The sequence below is a fragment of the Melanotaenia boesemani genome, chromosome 6 (assembly GCF_017639745.1).
Source record: "Melanotaenia boesemani isolate fMelBoe1 chromosome 6, fMelBoe1.pri, whole genome shotgun sequence".
Lineage (NCBI taxonomy): Eukaryota > Metazoa > Chordata > Actinopteri > Atheriniformes > Melanotaeniidae > Melanotaenia > Melanotaenia boesemani.
The window spans coordinates 6,812,947-6,826,472 of record NC_055687.1 but is presented as its reverse complement, the minus strand read 5'-3'; the positions used below and the strand labels follow the sequence as shown (position 1 = coordinate 6,826,472).

The following is a 13,526-nucleotide window of genomic DNA, read 5'->3' as shown; positions in this document are numbered from 1 at the left end:
AGAGGTGCAAGCACTCATAGAGAAAACTGTAAATGACTAGTTAATTGTTTACCTCACGCCATCCTAAGGAAAATGAACATCCAGTGTGTAAAAGTGAACTTACGGTTTCTATCTTTGTGAGCTGCTCAGCAATGAGCACTGCAGGGTAACCAAGGACACTTGTGGGGTCGAACCTGGAAGCATCGGGAGGAGGGCCGGTGAATCCGGACTGATCTGCAACCACAGAAGCAGCTTAGTGGAATATGAATCAGAAGATTCAGATGATCACAAACAACTTTTTACTGCGATAAAAACTCTAATCTGTTAGTTAGAGGATACAATAGATTCCATTCATTGTAATGATGAAGCTTTTTGTTGCAGATAAGTCTTCTTTTTTTATGTGGAAAAGGAAAACTTTTCTGTCCACGTGGGCTCAATTCCTCAAAGAAAGAGTCAATAAAGTTCAGAAGAATGTGGTCAAGATTGCATACATTTCTGCAGATCCATAAGCTGCACATCCATGCTGCGTCTACTGAACTCATTAACTCATTTTCGGCTAGAAAAATCTTTTAGAAGAAGCTAAACTGTGGCTATAAAGACATGTATAGAATCAGGTCAAATAATTACTGGGAATCAATTGATTTATTGGTATTAATGGATTGAAAGTGTACCAAACACACCTACTTCCCACTGCTAACACAGCCTGGACTGTTGACATAAGGCTGGTTGACTCCTTGGATTTATGATACGGAGCAATGATGCCGATTACTGCAGGTTATTTTCTCCCCTCATTTGTAGATCTGCAGCTCACTGAATTGTTTTCTACCTAAAATTCTAGCTGATGCTAGAAAATGTGTACTGTAAAAAACCTGCACTACAAATTTGCAATTTTAATATTTCTTTCTAAGTTAGGTGAGCAAATAGTTATTAAAAAAACCTCAAGCAAAACTCAAAATGTAAAGTTTACAAATCAGCTGTTCAGTTAAATGAAATTCTTAAGTTGACACAACTTTAGAGAATTATTTACGCCTCCAATAAATGCAACTAAAGGCACTATGCATGGTAAAATGGTTGTGTCATTTCACCCTGACCATAATATGAATACATATTAGAAGCTAGAACCAAATCAAGTTCAGACACACGTTATAGTTGTGTATATGTGTTAATGTTTGTGTGTATTAGTATGTATGTGAGTAATTGTTTGTCTCCTCTCACCCCCTGCAAAAAGACTTGTGTTGTGTGAACTTACAGTAAGTGGGTAAATCACTTATTAAGTTGGATAAACTTAAAACTTTTTTTAAAAATTATTTCAGAGCTATTTTCATCTTAACAACACTAATTATTTCAGCTCACAGACATGAGTAGAGCTGAATATCCTACGTTTGTTAAACTTTTATTTCCTTTTTTTAGGTTCACACAGCCTTCTTGAGTTTACTTAAAAAAGCTTTGCAGCTGGTTTCCTTACGTTTTTACATTCACACAACTCTTTCTTTTACAGTGTGGTGTTACAGACCAATGAAGTATATGTTTAGAAAATTTGAAGTGAAACCAGCCATCCTGATGCTAAACACCAAAACTCTTTAATACATTGATTAAATGTCCAGATGAATTTGATGTTACATTGAATAATTGCAGAAAATTTAGCTATTTTATTGTTCAACACCAAACCAAGGGAATAGTTTTGTTCCTCCAACAAGGCAAGAGCTAAGATAGTTTGCTAAATTACTACCAGGAAAAGTCAGATATCATGAAATGTGGTGAAAACCTCTTAAACAGGCAGGATTTTGGTATGGATTAGGACCACTTTAATCAAAATCTCAAAACACATCATTGGCCTTGGCAGAGGATGTGCACTCAGAGACCTCAGATCAATTGTCTGAATTCAATTTTGAACTGTGGCTTTGCAATAAAGCTGTGTGTTAAATAGCTGATGGATTTCTAACAGCCACACATTTCAATGTGAGGTTGGAGGGAAAAGTCTTAATTAGGATTTATTTTCAACAAACACAAAATGTCTGAACTAAATTTAGCAAAAATCCACCCTGGAGACATTGAGAATGTTTGGAGGAAGTCGGGGACAAACAATCCAATTTCCAAAGGTTGCAACCTTGTAAGAAATTAATTAAAACTTTAGTATTTTTCCCCACAAATCAATAAAGCTACAACATGGTCAAACTTTATCTATCTATCTATCTATCTATCTATCTATCTATCTATCTATCTATCTATCTATCTATCTATCTATCTATCTATCTTTTTTAACTGTCAGCATTATTTGTGATTTAAACTGTCCTTGATGCAGTATCATCAAGCAAGGCCACAACACTCCATTTCAGTGCCAGTTAAAATACAGACCTCTCCAAGTGTCAGGGAGCAGGGCTTTCTCACTAAGCTCCTCGGCTATCCTGAGAAATCGAGCGCGGAGGTCAGCTGCAGATAAAGAGTCCTGAGGCAGGAGGGGGGCCAGACGCAGCAGGCGAGAAGGCTCCCCCAGACTCTTAAAGTCCTCGGGATACTCCGACAGCCACGTGCTGAACACTGTGCACACCGCTCTGCAAGGACAGAGGACAAAAAGATGACGTATTTCAAAAAGACAGGTCATCAGGTCCCATTTCTCCACTGGGAGAAAAAGAAGTAAATTTAACATCAATCATCCCAAATTCTGCTTGGAGCTAAAGGAGAGAAGATGGGTGTACTGGAGCTGTTTTGAGTCTAAATCCACATTTAATGTCTGATGATGGAGATAAGCAATCTGCTGCAAATTAAAATTGACTGAAAATATAGATTTTTTCTAACACATTTAAAAGTTTCCAAGAACTCCCATTTTCAAGGATTGTACACATCATCACAGCTGGGATATGAGTCAGTAATTTAGTGGGAGCAAATGGTCAAGGTTTTTTCCTTTAAGAGTGAATGATTTTTACGTGGTGAAAAACTAAAGCTGGGATAGAAGGACCTGCTAAAAGAAAGCAGAAATGTAGCATTTAAAGATAAATTAAAAATGACTTTATCAATCCCCAAAGGGAAATTATAACAGGTATTATAAGTTACAGAAATCTTCATGGCTCAATTTCTGTAACTCCCTTTATTCAGGTGTTTCTCGGTCTGCTCAGCTGGTACAAAATGCAGCTGCTTGACTCATAACTGGAACAAAGAGACATCACTCCTGTTCTCATGCCACTACACCGACTTCCAGTAAAATATTGTACTGAGTTTAAGATTCTTTTATATGATTTTAAAACCCTAAAAAGTGCATCTTCCCACGTTACACTGTAGAACTCCTCTGCCTGTATAACACCAATAAATGCTAATCAATTGCTTTGTTCTGTCATCTAGAAGAGTAAGAAGGGGGAACCATGCTTTTACAGTAGCAGCTCCAATGCTTTGGAAAATTCCTCCTTTGTCAGTCAAACACTCAGCTTCCATTAATATATTAACGCCTAAATTGAAAACATTTAGGTAACTTAGGTTGTTTTTAAAATATGCTATGCAAATAAATTTGATTTTATTTGATATTACAACTGGCAAGTAATATGAGTTGCTGACACAAAGAACAAAAGTAATGAAATTGTATTTACTACTGAAATAAAACTAAAGTGGAATTTATTGTTTGTAATATTCCAGGTGAAAGAATACTTAAAGAAACAAGAGAAAATGGTTTGTACTGTGTCATTCTTGCTATCCTTTTTAATAAAATGTCCATCATTACACCAACTTCTCCTTCTTTACTGCTGTCGCTGTGTCTGCAGTATCTATCTGCTTATTCTTGCATTCATCATGTCAGAAGTAGAAATATTCAATCTTCATCCTTTTTTCTCTCCTTGTTTCTCCATGATGTCACCTCTTCAGCTGTTATGATATGGTATCTTATTCTGGGCATGATCAAGGCTTTCAAAAAGCTCAATCAGCTGCACCCACATGGAAATAGTTTGCTTTTGGTGTGGTAATTTATCATCGCAAACAAATAAGGAAATGGCCTGTAAAGATGATCTTCTATTCATGCTCTTTTTGCTGATACTCCAATGATGGTGAATAGTGTAAAAGCCTCTTAAGAATTTTCTCAAGTTTTAGCACCTTTAGATTAGCTGTTTTTTATTTTATTCTTAGTGCTTTCATCAGTCTTGTTTCCTGCAGGAGCAGCTTTGATAAACACACTGAAACATACCTGACCAACAGCAAACCGCAGTTTGATTACACAAGCAGCTAACATTAACTGCTCAACCCTAAGTAGCAGTTATTTATAAACAGTAAATATTGTTTTTATATCTATTATTGGGTCTAAAACAAGACAGCCTGCATGGATGATCTCCATCATGTAGCAAAAATGTTAGCTGCAGAGACTTTAGGAGCTCCTCAAAGACCCTCTTCATATGAAGCTATAACTAATTCTAATCACAGATAAAATTACTAATCTTCTGCCATTTAATGAGATTGCTTCACTTTCCTTTGCTGGTGTGTTTGGATGAAAAACAACAGAGATTTTTATGCATAGTTGGAGGTAAAAATAAAAACATTCTGGTAAAAATAATTCTTTAAAAAGAGAAGCAATAAGAAGGGTTTGTAGAAGCAGTGGTTGTGGCATACAGTTCCTCACTTACATCTAAACTCAACATGCAAGAACACAAAAAGTTTCACAGAGACATTAGCAGGTAGTTAAAAAAAAAACTCACTTGTTGAAAGATTGTCTCATCTGGCTTCTCTCACCGTCTCCAGGCGGGTCCTCCAATCTGGGATCAAGAAAGAAGTTGTTCACAAAGGAAGGGGAAAAAATGAGCATGAAAGCATCATTCTGCATTAAATATGTGCATCTGCTGTGTTTTAATAGAACTTGCACTTGTGAAAAAATGTATTTATGGCTTGTTTTTCTTAAGGAGCTTTTAAGTAAGGGTGTTGAGGTGATGTTTACATCCACACTCAGCTTTTGCTCTCTTTTGTTTCACAGCTTTAGAAAACTTTGCAAACACATGTTTCATATCAATCCCTCCATTTTATATACATTTCCAAGAGAAACACAAATCCACTATGACTTTAAATCACAGCACTCAGCTGTTGTCTGAAACTTAATATTGAAACTAATATTTTTAACAGTGTCAGTTGGAGGAAAAATTTAAGAAACTAACACCTATTAAATTAGTGAAAATTTTAATTTGGTGCACAGCAAATGGATCAACCATTTATGCCAACACTAATTCAACTATGTAGTATGTAATGTGTTAGAAGTGGTTCAATGCAAGCATCTGTCATAGTGTTTAACATTTTTAGCATAGAATATTTTTTAAAGCTGAATGGATTCCCTTAAATCTGAATTTTCATGAACTGTCAGCACAGTATTGAAGTTTTCATCAGCATTACAGAACAGATCAGCACAAAACCGAAATCTGTGAAATTTTGCACAGACATCCATATCAAATTCAGGAATAATTGTTATGAAGTTTTTTTTGTAGATTTTTGAAGGTAAGATGGCAGATGTTGCAAATATCACATAGGTTAAATATCTACTTGTATGAGTAATTGTCATTGTTCAGCTAAAAACAGCCAACATTCAGTGTCGTGTTACTTGAAAGTGTATTATGTTTTATGCTGATGATACTGTGCTGTACTATTCCTCTAATGATTTTAGGCTCCTCAGAGTACTTAACTGTAATTTTTAGAATTCATTTTAAAGTCTTTTTTCCGAGTGCAATTCAGAGTTGTTCGGCCAGATATTCCTAGCAGTTTCTTTGATTCTACTGAGTCTTTTAAAAAGCAATTGTAGACTTTTTTTTTAAATTTTTTTTTGGCAGTAGTTTAGAGAAGGTCAATCTAAAAAGTCCCCCAAAAAGAAGCTTTGACATTATGCATATATGTTTTATTTCTTGACACTGTTTATATGTGTTTTTACAACTTTAATGTTTCTATTTTTGCTTCTTGCTGAGAAACACTTCACAGTTATCATTTGAAAAATATGCTAGAATATACTTTTATATATTGTTTAACAATATACACTTATAGACATAAAGATCATTAATGTTTAATACTACAGGAAAGAAATATTTGCAATCAAGTTGTAAAATTTATTACACTGATATTCAACAAAGGCTTTCATCACCAAAGTTAGTTTATTTTTACTTGTGAACTAATATTCTATTTTCTTTAGTCACTATAGGCAGTTTTTCACCAACATTTCCAGGATTTTTTCTTACCCAGAATTTTTTTTTTTTTTTTTTGTGTTTTTTTTTACCAGGGTAAAACAATTCCTGGTAGTCTGCATGGTTTGCATTTCCACTGCATAGTTTCAGTAATTTTCTGTATGTGTCTTTTAGTCATACATTCTTCCAGACACATTATCATTTTTCATTATCGTCTTGAAATCACGCTGAGTGTCATTCTCTGCAAACTCAAAAAGAGCTGGATCTTCTTGTCCATTCACTTCTCATAGCTTCATTTTTAGAATTTCCATTTTTTAAAAGATCAAAATGCAATGTTATGCTCGTAAAAATAAAATATTTGCAGCCGCACATTGGCTTAAACATACAGTGAACAGATGTGCGCAACGCTGCAAATATGTCCCACCTATCAGAATTGTAAAAAAGGAAAATAATACTAATAATAATTCTTGGAATCTGAAGGGTCTAACCCCTCTATTAGGTGCTTTTTTTCAGGGCAAGGGGTCATGGAAAAGGGGCTTATGCTTTGGAAACATTGGACATAAACAGCATCCTCCAGTAATATTTGAATAAAATCTCTTTCTTTTTTGTCTAGTGATTTTATTTTCACTGGGTCAAGAATCCATCTGTAGCGTTGATTTGCACCTAGATGTCGGGCTTGTTACATGAAATGTGTTCGTTTTATTTAGAATAGAGCAAGCAGCTCCTCCTCCCCGTCAAAGGAAAGTTAAATTGGTGAAAATCATGCAGCTATTTCACTACCTCATGCTGCAAGTGGAGTAGACAGCAAAGGGACACCTGCTGTGCACCACTGCATGAGAAATGCTTCCCAAGTTGTTTTCAGTTCTACTTTAAATCCTTGCAAACCCTGAGATTTCATTTTAAAGATGAGAGGGAGAATCCTCTTGTACCTGTCAGTGAGAATGTCCAGTACTCTCTCAGTGCAAGTGAAGGATCGGTAGGTGGACAGGAAGATAGTGATGAAGGAAGAGTCACCCAAAACAAATGAATGAAGGAGGTGGAGCACCAGCTTCTCTTCTGTCCCTGCTTTTATGCACTGAGAACGAGAAACGGCTGACTGGAAAATACAAAGAAGGAAGAGAAAGGTACTGAAAATACAACGCCTTTTCAAACAATCTACTAAAACAATCAAACATGAATTACCATCGAACTGTTAGGAGCACCATGTTGCTGTTTGACCACAACTGTGTAGATTACTCCATCCTCCTCTTCCTCCACTACAGTGGACTGTAAAGCAGAGAGATCATGAGCAGCCTATGTTTATATTAAGATGAGGAATTTCTTAATAAACTATTCAAATATGCCTAATCTGGAAATGAATCTTTTCTGGGTAAAACTGATGACAACAATTTCATTATTGTTATGCTTTGAACTTTTGTTCACACCCATACCAAGAAAAAGAGATGAAATTGAAATCTGAGTAGCAAAAATAAAGACACTTTTTTATTCCAAGGTTTTACAGATCAGAGAATTAAAAAAACGTAAATAATCTGGTCCCTACCAGGTTTTAAAATCTGAGAAATATAACCTCAGATGAACAACAACACATGATACTAGGGCTGGGCAATATATCAAAATTTTCAAATATATCGAGACTTTATCAAACGCAGTATAGAAGGAGGGAATATCGTTTATATCAAGATAGCTTGTTTTGAGTTAAAAGCATCTTTTCTTTTGCATTTTGCACAGCTGTATTTTTGTTATGGTCATTGAAAAGTATTTTTAATTTATTTTGCTTTAGGAGCATTTAATTTAATATAAAGGTACTTTAATTTCAGTCAGCTATTTTAATGCACATGTGCTGCTGATCCTTAATAAAAGTGTTTTTAGCACTGAAGGCTGTAAATTAGAGCTGTGTCTTTGGTCACTTGACAAAAAAATATATATCGAGATATATATCGTCTATCGTGATTCAGGTAAAAAATATCGAGATATAAGATTTGGTTCATATCGCCCAGCCCTACATGATACATTACCCAGTGTCATTATTTCTTTAACAAAAACTGAGCCAAAATGCAGAAACAGTGTGAAAATGGATCATCAATGTGTGCACCTTGTTCAGTTTGCTGCTCTGCAGCATTTAGATGTGTGTTAACACAATGCCAAGGAGAAAAGACATCAGAAATCATCTTAGAGAAGCTAGATTAATCTGGGAAGTGTCATTTCCAAATGAGTCCGTCATTCTACGGTGAGAAAGATTCACAGGTGGAAAACATTCAAGACAGCTGCCAATCTTCCAAGGATGTCCCAGAGTGTAATATTTCATGTGTTAATGTTTATCTGAGGCTGTATTTATCTAATTTTAGCACATATTAATGACCAGATGATTTGATTGTATGTCATGATCAACAGAAACTTAGAATCCTAAGAAGATGTGCTTTTTTTTTCTTATGGTTGTTTTCTGGTACACCAAACAAGCCCACTACCACTGTGTAAAGAAAACAATGCATATAACCAAGCGTCTTTGAACTCATTTCCTCCATGCTACATGTAGCACATACAATCCAGTTTTAGCCGGATGGAAAGTCCCTGACACAGTTACCCCATTTCAAACCAGTACTGCCTCACAGCTTCAGTATCAGTGTGTGTTACAGCAGTGTTATGCAGCAGTCCTTACCAAATCCAGAGGACAATACCAGGTAGTTTTCATCGGTGAGGGCTCTGCCTGAGGGAGAGACACAATATGAGTCAAAACAGGATCAAACAGATAATTTGCGTTCTTAGAGAATAAAATGACACTTAATAAGTCAATTTGAAGAGAAACAAAGTGTTATTATACATATCATTCAGTGTTTTTTTTACTGTGACTCCTCTAAGTGAAAAAACTTTCACAAGGCTGCAAATAAAGCACAACAATAGATTTCAGTATAATGTATAAGAGCAATAATGAATGAATAATGTCTCAAACGGCCCCTCATACATGATACTACACGAGTCACTGGTCACACTACAGTTATCTGACAGAACTACATGTTACAGGTTTATATCCAGGCACACAATCATCCATTAACTCTTGTGGGTTACACTAGTGGTTGGAGCTGTTGGTTTTTTTTTTTTTTTTTGTTTAGTTTTTTTTTCTTTGACCCTCATCTACAGATCTAGGATGTCATGAGATAGATGTCATCAGTAGCTCTGCAAAAGTGTATTTTCCACCTAATTTTATCAGATGATTTCATATAGAAAGAAGACAAACTATCCAACTGTCCCAAAATATGTTTAGATGGAAAAATTCTTATTTTGATTATCATCGCATTGGCACCAACTGAACAGTCACAACTGTGACTTTTTCCATGATTAAAAATGCACGGGCAAAGCGCTGCAGGTGTGACGTCTTCCCAGGTGTCTGGTGCAATCTGGAGAACCATTTTAGACGATTCATACTCACATTGCATGAGTCAACTGTTTTGATCAGCAGAAAACATGGACAACACCTTTGAAACACATTCTCTTGATAACAAAAACACCAAAAACACAAAACACCTCCCCAAGCTATCAAAAATAAGACTTCTAAAAAATGAAATTATCATAACTTGACTTGCATTTTGATTCTTTAATGCAAGTTAGCTCAATAAAACACGAATTCAGTGTCAAAGAATGAGCTCAAAAAACATATTCACACCAGCAGATCTGACATGTGTTCTTCCCCTGTTCGGCTCATGGTGTAATTATTTGTAATAAACTCATTTTAGCCTCTATTAACCTTTCAAATTACCTTGACTTGACTTGTTCGAAGGTCAGCAGTCCTAACAGACGCTCCCTGCATTTAAAAAGGATCCTACTGCACTGGATACTATAACATGTGTGCAAAACCTGTTATTCTACCTAGCTCTTCTATCTCTGCTTGCTTTGACGCAAACTTGCTTACTATTCTATCTTTCCCACGAACTCGGCTCACACACAAAAAAGGGAAAAAAATGGTCACACAAGTTACCTTTTCCTGGGCAAGTCCAGACAGGTAGTAATCCCTGAGCTTCCTGGAAAACTTTAGGATGAAGCCAGGAACATAGCTTGTATTTTCTCCTAATCGTCTCATGTGTCGTCCAGTCTTTTCTAAAACCTTGTCTAATTTCAGAGTGAGCTGACCCAGAACTGTATGTTTTGGTCTGTACAGTGAGGCTCACTATGGCTCGGGGCATTGTGTCACACACCTGAAGGAGGATCTAAGTCCAACCCCCATGAGGCTTCATCAAATGGACACACCCATTACACTCACACTCAAATACAAACACACACAGAGATAAGAATATGTTGATAGGGTAGCACTTATTTGCAGTCAATCACTTTTCACCCACACATCTACAAGAATATATATATAAAAAAAGCTTCACATACAACCATAATGTTCATACAATTAAAGGCTTTCATCAGTGGGCACGTTTGAACACACACGCACACACACAAACTGACAGACAAAGCCCTGAAGCTATTTCCAGAACAATACCCCCTCTCTTTCAATCTCCCCTCCGCTCTCTTTCCCGTATAGATGACCTTCCCATGCAGATGAGCCAGTTTGACTGTGTATCCGGTTTAATACAACACAACAGCTAATAAGCTAGATGCCCTCAGGTATCGGACAATACGTGTAAATGAAATGCCTGAACTGCTGTTTGAACAAGTCTTAAAACGAAAAGTGATAAATGTTCAGATTAAACAGAGCAAACTGTGTTTGTTTAAGAGGTTAAGGACATCGCACAGTGAGGTCTTGTCAGGAAATGGAGGCTTCACAGCTGCCTGTATTTGTGAAAGACAGTTAGCTTTTTAGCAGGTAGCAAACAGTCCAGTCATCAGACTACTAGCACACCATTTATCAAGTTACTAAGACAGTTGCTTTGTAACCAACAAGCTGTACTCATATATGCAGCCGGCAAAGAAAAAAACATATTAAACATTAATCACTGTCATATTTTTGCCAATACTTTTAATTATTCTTTTAGCAACTCCGGAAATAAGTGGCTCATTGTCTGCTGCTATGTTCAAAAGCTAGTCTAGCTGATGGCAGGTAAACAGCATTTAGCATGCCACTTTATCTGTTTTTTTTTAGCTGCTATTTGCTTTGGCAAAAATGTTGCCAACAAGGTTGAAAGACACTTAAATACTTGAGTGTACTTAAGTGTTGTTTTTATTTTTTATGTTATGTGTATTCATCCTCCACCCCAAGGGCAGAAACCTAGGTGCATGCTAAGGTCTGGACTAGGTGTGGCAGCCAAACCCAAACATTTCCACCATTGGCAGCTGCTGCAGGGACAGGTTTTTAGGCTTTTCTAAAGGGTAAACTATTGATGCCACCCCAAGAATATACTAGGAAGAGTTTGCAGCTACAGGGCATGAGTAACAGGGAAAAATTTAGCTATACCTTAGCAAGCATGATGTTGAAAATACTACTTCTCATAAGATATTACTATCTGTGAGGTATTAGCTAGTAAGCAACTTTATTTGGGCAGTTATGAATATTTTGAGGTGTATGGATGCATATATATATATATATATATATATATATATATATATATACTGTATATATAAGCTTACTTTTAAAAGAGATAAGACCATGCTTTTCTTATTCCAGACAAAGCTGCTGTAGTGACTTTTGATGGTTTTGAGTGATAAAAGTATTTCTTCCTTTTTCTGTCTTTCCTTTTTTTTTTTTTTTTATTATAGACCCATGTATGTTTTTAATAAAGTGAACTAACTATGATTCTGAAACCAGACTGAATTTGGGTAAGAGAAACCAGCTTTTTCTTAAATTTCTTTTAATAGATATGTGTAATTGGGACTTTAGTTGGCTCAAGGGCTGGTTGGTAAAAGTCATGATTATAGTTTGGTAAATTACATGTAATAGCCAGAGCTGCTTTTGTCTTTTTTCCCAGGCAATGAACTGTTGCAAGTAGTTTTTGCTCATGTTTATGCCATTTGTGAGATGGGATCTCCTCTTAGGGCCTGCTGCACTCCTTTTTCTTTAAGTTTCTCCACCCCCTGCCTACATACAGGAAGCACATAATAAGTAGAAACAAACACAGGAAGCAGAACATGCTGTCATGTTGAGAAGCTATTTTTCTTCCCCTCTCCATCCATCACAAGCTGAAGCTGCGTCAACTTCTTCTCATGATCAACATACGTTTTTGAATGGTGCCAGGAAAGCACCATGCAGGAAGCACAATCTCCATTTTAAGCTCTCACCCCTATCCCACTCAACCCAAGCTTAAACAACAACCTGTTCCAGCCGTTTTCCTTAAAGACATCTAAACAGCTGCACTTCCGCTTTTGCCAAAAAATGTATGCTTTGAACAACGAACGTTGTGTTGACGCCCATATTTTTCTGTCCTGCACAGGTCGTTCCTCTGAACAGGGGGTCATAAATCTATCTTCTGAAGCTTTATTTAAAGATAACCATTGTTTTTTTTAAGTGCTCTAAAAACTAGACCCCTTCCTTCCTATCTTTCTCTCTGCTCCTCCTGTCACGCTTTCATCTATGCATCCTTTGGTGCCCGTTTATCTGCTCTTTTTAAGTAAAAGTCTGTGGCAAGTTCTAGACTGTTTTATGTTTGCACTATCATCTGTCTGTAATGTTCTGAATGTTAATTTAAAGAGAAGTTGTAATGAAAACTTTGCCTGAAAGGGAAATTGTGTTTTTGACCTGGGTCCCTCTTTTAGAGTGTCAGTGATTAATAGAATGAAATCACCTTATCATAATTAACTGATCGGACCACAATCCCCATCATAAATGTCACTAATCACTTGTACAAAAACTAATGAGCATAATATTCCAGTGTTAAAGTGTTTTGACTGGAGTCGTGGCCAAAAATTTCTACATTTTTTTCCTCAGATTTTGAAGGAAATGTCATGGTATTTTAAATAGACAATAAGGAAAATTAGTTAAATTCACAGTTACAAGAAAGCAACTGTGGGTTAAACTCCATTTATGCTCTATGTTAACTATGCTAACATACAGAGCTTTATGTTAACCTTCTGCATCCTTTATGTGAGTATTTCAGTCTGTTTTCAGAGTTTGACTAAGCAAATGAAGCAGTATCTCCAGAAACCGTGGCAGAAGTGTTGCGCAGTATAGCTTACTTGTGACTAAGAGGAAGTCACAATGTATCTAGTGGCTGCTCAAACCACAACCATTTACTGCGCTGCCTGTTTGTTTCAGAGATTATGCTTTTTCGCAATCTCCTTCACCATCGATATGTTAACTCTTAAAACTAACATCAGATTTTGAAATTGAACTTTGAACTCTGCGCTGCCCTCTAGTGGATGTAGTGCCTAACAACCATGCCAACGTAAAGCATGCATGGGAGCATGTGGGCAGCAGTGTTTTACAACATTGAAGCTTATTTACCTAAATAAAGGGAGCAAAGATTAGGCTTCACCCAGTGTGTTCCT

The 13,526-nt window shown here is 36.4% G+C and overlaps 1 protein-coding gene across 4 annotated transcripts in view; it reads right to left on the bottom strand.

Moving 5' to 3' along the window:
* The window catches only part of rgl2 (ral guanine nucleotide dissociation stimulator-like 2), a 41,404-nt gene that overhangs the window by 19,658 nt on the left and 8,220 nt on the right, over positions 1-13,526 (bottom strand). Inside the window, exons 1-7 of one of the 4 annotated variants that reach the window (XM_041987361.1) lie at positions 10,078-10,231; positions 8,764-8,811; positions 7,290-7,373; positions 7,037-7,203; positions 4,650-4,706; positions 2,335-2,531; positions 104-213 (exon numbers count right to left, since the gene is read on the bottom strand). In XM_041987361.1, the coding sequence (XP_041843295.1) occupies positions 104-213; positions 2,335-2,531; positions 4,650-4,706; positions 7,037-7,203; positions 7,290-7,373; positions 8,764-8,811; positions 10,078-10,179 (765 nt within the window). In that variant the 5' untranslated portion in view covers positions 10,180-10,231. Of the gene's footprint in view, positions 1-103; positions 214-2,334; positions 2,532-4,649; positions 4,707-7,036; positions 7,204-7,289; positions 7,374-8,763; positions 8,812-9,858; positions 9,938-10,077; positions 10,232-13,526 lie in introns of those variants that run through there. The other 3 variants (XM_041987363.1, XM_041987362.1, XM_041987360.1) reach the window with 3 other exon arrangements.